General features: G+C 41.0%; 1 protein-coding gene across 1 annotated transcript in view; it reads right to left on the bottom strand.

Annotated features, from left to right (window-relative positions):
- rasa3 (RAS p21 protein activator 3) overlaps positions 1 to 5,251 on the bottom strand; it is a 41,728-nt gene extending 36,477 nt beyond the window's left edge. Inside the window, exon 1 of the mRNA XM_080500263.1 lies at positions 5,027 to 5,251. Within this exon, the coding sequence (XP_080356389.1) occupies positions 5,027 to 5,081 (55 nt within the window). The 5' untranslated portion in view covers positions 5,082 to 5,251. The remainder of the gene's footprint in view (positions 1 to 5,026) is intronic.
- Between the last annotated feature and the right edge of the window lie 7,834 nt (positions 5,252 to 13,085).

Here is a 13,085-nt window from a genome sequence, read left to right as displayed (position 1 = left end):
TCAGCTCCAACCTCTTCAGTGGAACAGGAATGGAAGTCCTCAACGTTGATGGAAGTGTTTCGACCCCCTCCCTCCACGTCACTTCGCGTCTACTATTCAGTCTGGACAAGAGGAAGTCCGGGAACCTCTGCTGGCCAGCTGTCAGGGGAAGGACGGGGGCCTCCGTCATTCCAAATTGACTTTTACCACCCACTCACACCCTCCCCACCCCCCCCAACTCGAGTCATCCATCCTGTGCCGCCTGAATTCAGCCGCCCACTCCTGCTTCCTGGACCTCCAACATGTCTTCAGCTCCTCGACTCAATGTGTAATCTAGTTTTCCCTCCACTGTGGTCCCCTCAAGAGCCAAAACACTGTATTCACTCCATCTAAAATTACACTTGTTTTGTTACAATATCATTAAATGGCAGCAATGCTGCCCTACGCCAACACCACAGAGCCTATAAAAACTGTTGGGGCCGAGAAGCTTATGGGGAAAATCGAATGCCAGAGCGATGCAAACCTGACGATTTATTTTTGGCCACGTCACCAAAGAATCAGGCTGAACTCTGAAAACGTCTAAATCTTCCACCTGCGACCAAACAGCCAAGTGTAAATATATAGAGACAATGCTGCCACAGTCAAGTTTAACCGTCTACAAATGTTTGCAATGACACAAAAAAAAAAAACTGTTTTTCCATGCCATTGTTCAACACACGTATCTAATTTCAGATCGAAGCAACAAAATGCACTTCCTTTAACCTCTGAATGTGTGGTTTCCTCTTTCATTTTCTCCCAGAAATAGCTTTGGAAGCTGGTGCAGTCACATTTTTGTATTTACAATTGCTTTAAAAATGACTGTACCATCTGTAATGGGCGACTGCAAGTGACGGCCCCAATGCGAACGTTGTAGCTCCCCCTTAGCTGAACCCTGCGGGGCATTTCAGTGGTGTGATGACTTGTCAAGTGACACTGGGTGATTTCACAACCCCCAACCCTGTTTCAGTTTCACTGTTCACATTAGCATTATTTTGGCTGTAACAGCAATGTGGTGGAGAGCTGGTGAGTGAAATAGGAAGAGATTCAACAGCCAACCATGGTTGAGCCTAGTTAGATTAGATAATGTTGACAATTTATTCAAGTAAGACTTTGTTTGATTTCAAATCCTATCCAAGCCCAAAAACGAACCAATGCAGCGAGTGTGTTTATTCTCTGATATGTTCGTTGCTTTATTTCCCAGCATTTCAGGATTTAGTGAAACGTGTTTGTGCTATAGAGAGCACGAGCCTTCGTTGTGACTTCTTCATACAACAATATGGTAAAATGTTTAAGTGTTAATGACTTGTGCTTCACTATATTAATTAAACAGGTAATATGTGGTTGTCAATTACTGTAGTGACGTGGTTCCAAATAACACATTCTCTTCATTTAATCATACAAAACTGCATTGGATTCATTTATAAGTTTTTTTTCTTGATTTTTGTGATTCTGACTTGTGGCGTGTTCTCACCCAAACAAAATGAAAAGTTGGCACTAGTGTAGTCCATCTTTTGTGACATGTATATTACCAATGTAGAGATTGTGATGGTGACAAATCTGACACATATTGTGAAGCCCTATAAATGACATGAAAAGAGTCAATATGCCAGAATTTGGGGTTTTCTTTGAGACGAAGGTGGCCAATAAACATCAATCATATAAACTCCAATAAATGTTAGGCAATATTTTGTAAATGCAGCAAACTACAAATGTTCTACGAAGCCTTGCTCGGCTCACTTTTTAACAGTTACAGTGCTGCAAGCCATTATCTCACACACAAACTTCCAAAATTCCCCTTGATGTCTCGAGTTTAGGTAAGTACATTGTGGAATAATCTAAATCAAATGGAATTCCTCTTGTTTACTGTTGTTCAGGGCTTTGCTTTCATGTGAATTGTAGGGCCTGCAGGTTATGTGAAATCTGGAACTCATGAAAACATAGATGTCAAAGGGTATACGTCTGTGGCGTTAAACACACCGATGGTATTTCATTTTCCACGTTTCTTTAAAAAGAGGACCCTACAAATTGCAGAGAGCGATGGCAGGATGTATTTTCCGGCATTTGCCACACGTGTGGCTGAATGCACATATGTTGTTGATGTTGTTGTTGTTGTTGTTAATTATCGCACAGTCCCAACTCCAGCTGTGCCACTGAGACATCCCGTCTCTCTGAGCACCGACTGAGACACGGCTGCTGACAGACGAAGCACAGCCCACTCCTGTATGTAAGACACAACCTCTGTCCCTCGCTATGCGTCCCTCTACATCTGCTTTGTATTAGCTTGTTGCCATGCAGGAAAAAACAATTCTTTTGTAGTCTTTTCCAGCCAATCGGGAAGTGAATTGGGGGGGGGAGGTGTCAGTTTCCGGTTTCCTGTGTTCTCCAGACATCGCGTACTCAGGCCCATGTAGCCGCCGTTCAGTTTTCCGATATTCCCGTGTTTCTCCAGGAAACTGAGAAGAGTCATCACCTGGCGGGGAGTAACAATAATAAGTCCTCTTTCTCGTCTCCAAACATGTAGCAGATCCTCGGCTCTGAGTCATCAGCACGACCGCAGTCTCATGCCAAAGGACGAGACGTTGATGAAAACAATGTGATGCAAGCGTTACGACGACATTACTGGGAGCACAGCGCCCGGGGGATCACACTGACAGCAGCTATGACTGCTGCTAGGTAACAACACAGTGTAAACTCGACTGCCGTCACTGCATGAGATTACAGAAAGTCTGGAAACTCAGGGCCTGGAAGTGACGACAACATGAAGGCCTTCATGAATGCCAAAATACTGTAAATAATAAGCCAGTGCAACTCTACATAATCCATTTTTCTGAGCAATCTCCTGGCATTTTGCAAAAAACAAAAAACAAAGACGGAAATAACTGTTTATTAACTAATCCAAGTCAAAATTTAGTTAAGGACAAAAAATGTCTCGTTCTGCTTCTTCAGGTGTCTTTTTGTTCAAATAAGGATTCACGGATAATACTGCAGATAGGAAAAAGGGGGGAAAAAACAAAACTTGGCAAAACAGCTATATTTGATATGCTTGAAATGACTATCTATCAAAATATAGGACTATGTAAGATAAACACACTGGCACCTCATTTCAGCCTTTCATAACACAACAAAACAGGTTCGTTTTTCCTGAAATGTGCTTTTCCACGTGACCGAATGTACTCCTCACTGTAGGAAAGGACCTGACGGGTCAACAGGTTTGTATCTCGGAAATACATCTGTGACGCAAAGAGGTCCGCGAGTCACCGGCTTTTCATTCACAGGAACTCAAAGCTGCCGGGTGATTGAACATCCATTCAGAAAGTGCAGCAAACTAATGAGGCCTTTTGTGATTTAAATATTACAACTCTCCCTGGAGTCGGGACCATGTTATCTCGCAGCTGCTGGACTATTTGATAAAGTCAACACAGGGTGGTTTTCTCTCCGGCTGTTTTCCAGGGACTCTTGCGGCCAATTTTTTACGGCACGTAAGTGGCTTAAAAATACGGCCTAACTTTGTGTATGTGCCCAGCAGAATGGAGGGCGAGAGTTTGCTCTCCAATGCTGGCTGGCATCGCCACGCAGCCCCACCAGATGTGTGTTTGTTGTCATTTTTTTTTTTTTGTTTTCTCTCATTCGGCTCGTCCCTTCTGTCGCCTGTTTGGAGTCAAAACAAACTGGACAGCACAGCCGGGATGAACTGGGTGCCAGATGTCAGCAAAAAGGAGAGGAAACAGTTCCCATATTGACCCAAAATAACAGCCAGGGCTTTGTGAGGAAATGATCGTCTGCTCGCTATGGTTTTGTATTAAACCGGCGAAAATCGTGAACATGTTGTCAAACAGGTCAAGGCAGCAACGTTTCACATTGTTTCTCCTGACAGAACACTACTCTCATTACACCTGAAGCCTCATGATCTGAAGAAATGTGTGTCTTTTTCAAAACTAAAAATACAACTTCTCAACTTGCAGGATTCTATGATTTTATTGAAGGGGCACATAAAATATTCTACATCTCAGCCAAGAAATATATTTTAATACTTCATTGGGCTCTGCGAAACCACAACTGTTCACTGCACATCAAATTAATTATTAATCAAGATAAGAGTCTGCCGATTAAATAGTAATGAAACTATAAACACTGGCATGATTGTCTGTTTAACTTGAAAGTGACATTTCCGCCCGTTCCATAGTAATAACAAACAACATTCCCAACCATTATTTACTGTAATTCACGCAACATTCACGGTGTGATTTGAACAGTTTTACAACGTTGAGATGGCTTGGCTTAATGGTTTTATTGTACAGGCACTGCCTCCCCCCACTAAAACCTTGACTTCTAATCTGCCCTCAGACTCCTCGTGGATCCATTCACAAAGATATGCATGCACCACATGCCTCCTGCAAACCAGGGGTTCCCACTGGAGACCAGCTCGAGATCTAAATATAGAAATCTGGGCTAACAATCAATAGCTAGACAGTCATGCATCAAGCTTTTTTTTTTCTTGGGGGGGGGGGGGTGGAAAAGGGGGGCCAGAAAGAGAAGATGCGCTAACATGAACGTCTGGCTGCAGTGGAGGTGTTATCAAGTCTTGTTTGATCTGAAATGTACATATTAAAACACACACACACACACACACACACATACACACATCTGGATATTTGACGCCTTTCAATCGCACAGCCTGCTCAGATCCAAGTCTTTATGGACACACATAATCTGGATCCAAACGCCAGCTGCAAAATTCCCACAATCTCCCCTCAAGGATTCTCCATTTTTTTTTTTTTTTTTTGGTTTTCCTTTTTTTCCTCCCCCATTCTTACATTTTCAGTTTTACAGTTTGCGGTTTGGATCTTCAGAGTAGAAGCGTGTGATTTGAATTACAATAGCAGGCAGAACAACACAGATCTGGGTTCTCCTCCAGCGCTCAGAGCTTCTCTGCTGAACACAGTCATCCATGCACACTGGGGGGGAGGGATTTTTTTTGTTTTTGTTTTTTTTTTCTCTCTCCTCTTACCTATTTTTATTTTAACGCTCTGGAAAACCCGGAGACCTTCCTCTTCTACCGCCATGCTTTCACCGGGGCTCTTTCCCTTCTGACGACCAGATGAAGACAGTCCTCCACGGCGGGGTGTTTTGGCCTCTCCAGCGCGCGGATATTCCAGGGGGCTTTGCACATCTATGCGCTCCGGACGGCGCTCATTACTCCGGCCCGAGCACTGCTGCTGCTTCGCTGCTTCACATCAAGCGGATCCAGCCTCAGTCAAGTCAGTCAGTCAGTCCCCTTGCAGCAGCAGCAGCAGCGGCAGCGGCAGCAGGCGCACCGCCAGAGGAGGTGTGGCCCCGCATTGCCCCGCCCACTCCCAGTATGAAGGCCGGTCAGTGCCCGGCAGCGGTACGACCGATAATAGTGTCTCACTGGGGAAAATAATATTCATTTGGATTGAAGATGCAAAAAAAACAACAAAAAAAACAACATATTAATGTAAAGACTCATTTGGGCTCAGTATATGCACATAAATAGATGCTTTAATCTGCATAAACATCACCGTGGGTGCCGATCTGACTGAAAAGGGTGCCGGGATAGCCAATAAAAAAAAAAATAATAATAATAATAGTAATAAATCAGTTGAACATATTTTGAATGAATTCTTGAAAAAAAACCTCACATTGACCAAGATTTAAACCCCAACATACCCCCATATACAAGGGCGTTGTCATCGTGTCACTGAGTTTAAGCTTTTTGATGAAACTTCATGCCCGAATTGAATGTTCCCTTCATTGAAAGAAGACAACATGAAGTGAGAAAAGAGAGAGACAGAGAGAGAGAGAGAGAGAGAGAGAGAGAGAGAGAGAGAGCGAGAGAGAGGTGCAGCAGCTACTTTCCGACCCAGGATATCCTGTCACTCTGACACGGCGGCAATAGACCAATACCCCCTCGGGTACCACGGGCAAATATACAAATCAGCACCTATGAATATCACTGGATTCCTACTTCCATGCATCCATTGCATTGGAATAACACATTCCCACTCAAGCCACAAAAAGGCTAAATGAAAGCCATGTATAAAGATGAACCAAAGCTTCCACTTCCAAAGTAAAAGCCTGAAAATGTACCTATTCTGTGTTACAGTTTGGTACAACCCACAGGGAGATTTCTTGTGGAGCTGATAAATCAACATATTCAGACAGACAAACAAACAAATGAGAAGAAGGAAGCAGCCCAAAAAGATAAAGGTGATAACTGAAACCAGTTCAGTGATGAGTAATACATTGACATATATGCAAAGCAAGATAGTGTTTGGTGCATTATTTTTTGTTGTCACAATCGTTCTTGTCAATAAAAACCATTGTAAGCCATCTTCATTTTGCTTTTAAATTGTGCCACATTTGCTATAAGTGAAGTGTGGGAAAATAAATACATATTGGCCATTAAACACTGTGTTGAGTTAATAAACCACAGTGTGAGGAAGAACCAAGCCCAGTCTCAACAGAGTGGCACCTTCATCACATGTTGCTCTTCAGCCTGCTCACAAATCATTCAACCAGCATTTGTCAAAAGTCAGCCAGTGTGGTTGTGTTGGTCACTCCGGCACAAAAGACACATTCAGACTGATCCCACAAGTGTTCAGTGGTGGTGAGATCAGGATTGCTGGCAGACTGTCCCATCCTCTCCATTCCCATATTTGGGACACTGGACAGACCGTCAGCCAGTCACAAGTTGTTCTCTCGAAACTGGCTGTCAGAGTGATTGTGTGTTTGAGACTGTGTATATCTCACTGTATTTGCCCTGTAATGGACTTCTGACCTCTCCAGGGTGTTTACCACTTTTGCATATAATCAGCAAGGATCAGCTAAAGCCTTTTGACACCCTGATATTGGAAAAAAAATGATAACGACAAATGGATGGATATATAAAAGTTTTGACCTAAGAAACAAAAACAGTTGCTAGAAATGTCCATCAAACACGGGACGAATTCTTTACCTTAGGTGCATTGGAGATCCTGCACTTTAGTTCTTATTATTTCTAGTTTTTACAGCATCAGAAACAAGAGTTGGTATTTGTGCATTTGAAATGAATGTATATTTTTGCAGGCTCTGTAAATGTGACAGAAAATCAAGTGCGCCTTTTCTTACTCTTTCCATTTCCCAGTGGCATTATTCTCCCTTCATACATTTCTTCCAGCTTTATAAGAATGGGCGAACTGAACAGTCAAAAGTAAACTCAATGAATGATTAAATAATTGAAATCACTGCTGCAGGCAAAGCTCAGTCGCAGTATCCCAGCACATTATTGTTTGTTGTGATCCATCTCCTTTGAGTTTTGTGAATGTATCATATGTTAGTATAAGTGTTCCTCAGTGGAGCAAGTGTATACTGTACAATTAAGTGCACAGTGGAGTTTATGAATTAAACTGTATTTTGTTTGAATATATTTTTCCTCTCTGAGTTCCTCTGCAGTAGCAAAAAGGACAAACAAAAAATAAGACAAAAACAACAAACAGTGTAAACCTCAATCTGCTACATCTGTCCTTGTCAGTAACGCATCATTTTTTTGTCTTTAATATCATAAAATGAACAAAATCAGCTCATCATGATATTAAGTTATCTTAATGTTCTTTGCTGCAATCAGTATATGTGGTTTAATTCAAACTGTTAAATTCAGAAAGAAGAACCAACTGTGAAAATTTCCATTGAGTTATTCTCTGTCTCAGTCTGATTAAAAGTCACACAGGTGTAGCATTGGCTCCAAATGTTCACCAATAATTTGACCAGGTTAATAATAAGAGCTGTACAAATGTCCTTAAAGAGAGTCACAACATGACAGCAATAGCCTGGGAAGAGTAAGTGATCCCTGTTGTCCTGTCGACTCTGACCTTGTGCCAAATTTAACAGATGGGAGGCTGCAAGGTGCTGGCCTGCGCAGCAGGAGTGTTGTCTGCACAGGATTTAAAAGCCATTCAGGTGCAAGACGCATCATCAGGCCACACTCGAGCCTATTGGACCACGCCTCTGAGATCACGATGACCACGTTTCTCAAAATAGCCCCAGTCTGGTGTGGAACCTCTACAAACCCTGCAGCCCAGCCCAGCTGAGATGTGGGGCTGAAGAACAGTGTCTTCAGTGAGCTGCCGCAGTATCCTTACCATGACCGACGTAGTGGGATTAGCTGGGACTCCTCCAGAATAGCTGTAAATCTAATTAGGCTATATGCCTTAGTGCCCATGTTTGTGAGTTAGACCCCTCCCAAGAAGAGAAGTTAAACATATGGATTTATACATAACAAGAACATCAATGCCATGTGCTGTGACCAACTCTTTTTCACTTTTATGTTGTTACCTTTACAAGGGAACCAAGATTGAAAGTTGCAAGCTAAACTGTAAATGTCGAACCCATAAAATGACTTGGAAGTTGGCAGACTATAAGAAAAAGCTGTGATAATAATAACAGGACCCCTGGAGCTCTTTTTCCACAGTTTCAAGTAAGTAAAGGACTGAGGTGTCGGCAGAACATACGAGCTCAAATCAGACAGGCTCCCAAGATTAGACTCCAACCAGAGAGCCTTGGATAATTATTGTAAATAGAATTAACACTTATGTTGTGATACAAACTCAAATACATTAAACTACTCAGCAATGTCTAAAGTGGTTTAACAAAAAAAAAAAAAAAAACCCAGACTGGGCTGCAAAATGAAGGTGTTAATATCAGATCTGAACATTTCAACATTATTATATCAAAATTGGCTACTCTGTCTAAGGAGCAGATGTATATTTAGTTTTATATGGATATTTGTTCATAGTTTATACGTTATTAGCTAACTTTACAACAATTTCTCTTGCCGCACCACTAAAATGGCATTGTGTGTAGATGACTGCACATCAGAGACACATTTAACAGTTTGTGTGTTTCATTATTTCCACCAGAAATATGTGTGACCATTTCCATAGATAGCAACCCTTGCATTCCTGTAAATATTTTATTTAAAACCAATTTTTCAATAAATGAAAATGCTGACGGCCTTGCAAATGTTAGAAAAAATATAGCTCCTTTATGGTGGCCACATCCTGTCAGCTGCTTGTTTGTGCAGCTTGTAGCAAGAGGAGCGAACAGTGACTTGGGCTGTAACTTAATTTATAGCCGATTAAGCAGAATAATTGAAAACGTTTTTTTTTTTCCTTTCTGCTGAATAATAATAAAGAGCAACATGATACAAGACTGTAATACAACATTTGTTGCATTGCAACAAAATCACCAAAAATAACAATGCATGCATAAGCACAGTCAGAAAGAAGAAAATAGAGTTTTTTGCAGCTGCATTACATGGGATAATGACGCTTTAAAGATGTTTATGACATGCATTCAGTTCAGTTCTGCTGAAAAGGCTACGCCCTGTGGTAAACCACAAGCGTACAAGTGTGGGTGTATGTGACTGTAACCGAAAGTGTGTGTGTCTGTGTCTGTGTGTGTGTGTGTGTGTGTGTGTGTGTGTGTGTGTGTGTGTGTGTGTGTGTGTGTGTGTGTGTGTGTGTGTGTGTGTGTGTGCACGCGCGCGCATGTGCCAATGGTGAAAAACCTCAGAAAAACAGACTTCTGTTATATTTCATCAAAACACAGAGGGATTAAATTGTACCGTGTTAGTGTCACATCAAGCATGCAGGAGGAGACAGTATGTATCTGTTTGTGTGTACGTGACAATGAGCCACAAACAGAAAGAGGAAGAGAAGGCAGATGCTGATTGTAAGAAGATTAGTGAAAGGATGCTCACTGTTGGTTTATTGCGCACAAACCAGCCACCAGAACAGGGTTTGAGGGTGTTGGCACACTTAAAATAACTGTACAAGTACATGTAACCCTCCCAGCTGTGGCTTGTTCTTTTTCTGTACTACAACCCAACTCTTTAACCTATGAGGCACATATGTGTATGGATATCACATACTGTATGTGAGAGATTCTGAATATTCAGTCGAACAGATGGCGATTGTCATGTGCAAAGTTAATCCCGGTATTATGGACAAGACAAATAAAAGCTTTGTGAATGGAGCATAAATCAAAGCAGAATGTAGTTTGGGAGGTGAGTTGAAGACCAATAAAACTTGACTTTAGTGTCTCTCATACATAAATGTAACATATCCAGCTCACATGCCTTCAACTTTTACTACTGAACAGATTTCCTTCCATTTGTTATGCTCTCCACACTGTATCAATATTGCATCTTTCGAAAGAGAAATTAGTTCGTAAGAGTGGCTGAGAGTGAGGTTATAGAAAATAACAAACCAGCAACACACGCAGGGATGTTTACAGCCCATTCAGTTGAATTAAAAAAATCCAGACACAAGCATTTCTGAATCCCAGCTTTTGATTATAAATAAACAAATCTGTGTCACAGGATTATGGGGAAAACCACAGTCTGAAATTATGTGTAGTTTCGATCAAGTCACACATTACATATCACTGCTTTGATAAATCTGGCTTAAAGTTTTAAACTTTTTTTCAAAACATCCATGTCTACACATGCATGCTTTATCATTCAGATGGCTCAGAGGGCTCTTACAAGCAAAAAGTGTAGTTTTGTCCTTGTGATTGGTGAAAACCACTGCCGTTTACAAGAGTGAATATTTGCGTGACGAGTTCATACTCTTGTTGTTTTATTGCTTTCTTTCTTTGTTTGTTTCTTTTCGGTTGACAGGATTATTTCGAACAAAACCATCAACTTGAACTGGACCTGCATCACTGCAAGGCGATGACTGACTCAAGTTCAGTATAGACTCAACTGTTGGTATTATAGCACCACCAAGTGTGCACTTATCATGCAGCGAACCTGAGAGTATAGGAGAAACGTTACAGGCCCTATATTTCTACTGACACTTGCTGATGGAACTCGGTTCAACTTCGACTTGTTGGATCTATGCAGAGAAAAGAGCAAGGCAACCCAATCCAGAAATGTTGAACCAGTATCTATTTTCCCTGTTTTAAAGCTGGATAATTTAGCCACATTACAGATATCCTTATGTGCCATTTCATGTATGGCCCAGACTACAAGCTGGGAGGTTTTTGTCGAACAATAAAGCTAGAAGCGAACATCTGCTCTTCCTCTTTGTGCTTGATGCACCACTTAATCCAATTCGGGGTTGCAGAGGGGGGCTGGAGCCGACCCCAGCTGAGCGAAGGCAGAGTACACTCTGAACCGATAAGCAATCCATCATAGTGTAAACACAAAAAGAACTCATATCCACATTGACATGTAATTTGAAGATTTCAGCCTCAAACACATGTATTTAGACTGCAGGAAGAAATCAGAGGCGACATAGAACTAATTCATAATTGCCACCAATCACAGAATTGAACTGGGGATTAACTCACTGTGCAGAAAGTGCTAACCACTATATTACCGAACAGCCAGGTATTATCTACAAGAGTGTGAAACACCAAAAATATGTCATGGCTATAATCCTATGACGAATATAAAATGTGAACATTTGGATCACAAAAACATATTTCGATGACTTAAAGCTGAATGGAAGAAATAGACCGTATTCAAGGTCAAATCTCATTCTCAATGGACCCCCAAAAAAGATTTAGAATGTGGAACACCTCCCCCAGTTGTTATTAAAACAAAAAAAAATTATGAATGTGTTGTCACTGTTGTTGTCTTTTGTAACTTACTTAAAAAAAGCGAAAAGAAAAGCTGTTAAACTCACACAGATCATATTGTGTAACTATGTGTCTTTGTTTTACCCTCACCCACAGATGACTTTCAACAGGCCAACATGGGAAATCAGGCAGAGAGATTAGTCATTCGTGCTGCATGCAGCTGGATTGACAGGATTTATCAAATGATGAAGGGACAACATAAGTGTACTCTTCCCAATGTATTACATTTGAAGTCATTGCGTCAAATAACTTTTAATTTTTCTGAACTTTTAGACTCTGTCATCTCTTATATTGTTGCCACTGTAATCAAGACTGGATCAATTCTTGTTCAAAGATCACAACAGGACTCTCCACTCATACTTACGCCTCCTCAGAAGAATCACATAAGTTCAGATTTGATCAGATATCATTAATGATGCACAAGACTTTGAGTACACCATTAGTTTTGGCCAACATCCATTTCAATAGAATACAAGTGTACTAGAATTACCAATAGCGGAAAATTCTGTGGGATGTTATCAAATATGTCTATCAGCAAATGTGATGTTATCTCCAATAGTCTGTTCTCAGGCTAAATATGTTGGGTTAGTTCTGGACAGCCGTTTCAAATCTGCACCGCTTGTAGAAACACTTTCTCACCCTTGAATAGCTTATTTCAAAGCATTTGGACATCTTTGTAAATCCCTCTCCTGCTTTAGGGAAGCCCCTGACTTTTTCCCTTCAGTCCTTGGAAGGGCTGAACTTTCCCTTTTTTCCCCCACATTTCTTTCATTTGTGGTAGTGGTGGCCTCGAAAGTTTGTAGGTTCGAATCCCACTATGGGCAGGTCACCACCGTGGGTCCCTGAACATGACCCCTGACCCCACAGCCCTCCCAGGCCCCACATTATGGAAGTCCACTGCTCCTCCTTTGTAATTTCCCCAAGGGGATTAATAAAGTAGTAAAGTCTTTTTTTTCCGAAAACTGCAGCAACAACAGCAGGTTAATAACAATCAATGAAGGCATGATTAAATAGCCGTGCTACATGCTGAGAAGGTAAAGCTTTGATAAGAGTTTTCAGGTATGATGGAATTGATGACAGATTATGGCACTCAAGATTTAAGCTTCTCAAAATCACATGAATATAGATATAGTTCACTCTTTGTTTTGACAAAGTAATTCTTATATATTTTGGATAAATGTTGAAATATTTTATTGAAAGTAGAACTTTTTGTAAACAACAACTTACTTTATTTTAAGAGCTCAATAACGTCACAAAAATCAAGAACAAAATGTTGTGCAAAATGAAAAGAAAATGTCATGCAAAGCATCAAAGTGATCAAAACACAATCTGAAGCAAAATATTAGGCTGATTTCAAAATGTCTGTGCAAAGTGTAACATTTTATCTGTGTAATTTCTGAGATGAATGTCATTTTGATCAGTTG

This window comes from Blennius ocellaris, assembly GCF_963422515.1.
Source record: "Blennius ocellaris genome assembly, chromosome: 1".
NCBI lineage: Eukaryota > Metazoa > Chordata > Actinopteri > Blenniiformes > Blenniidae > Blennius > Blennius ocellaris.
This window is presented reverse-complemented; position numbering and strand designations above follow the sequence as displayed.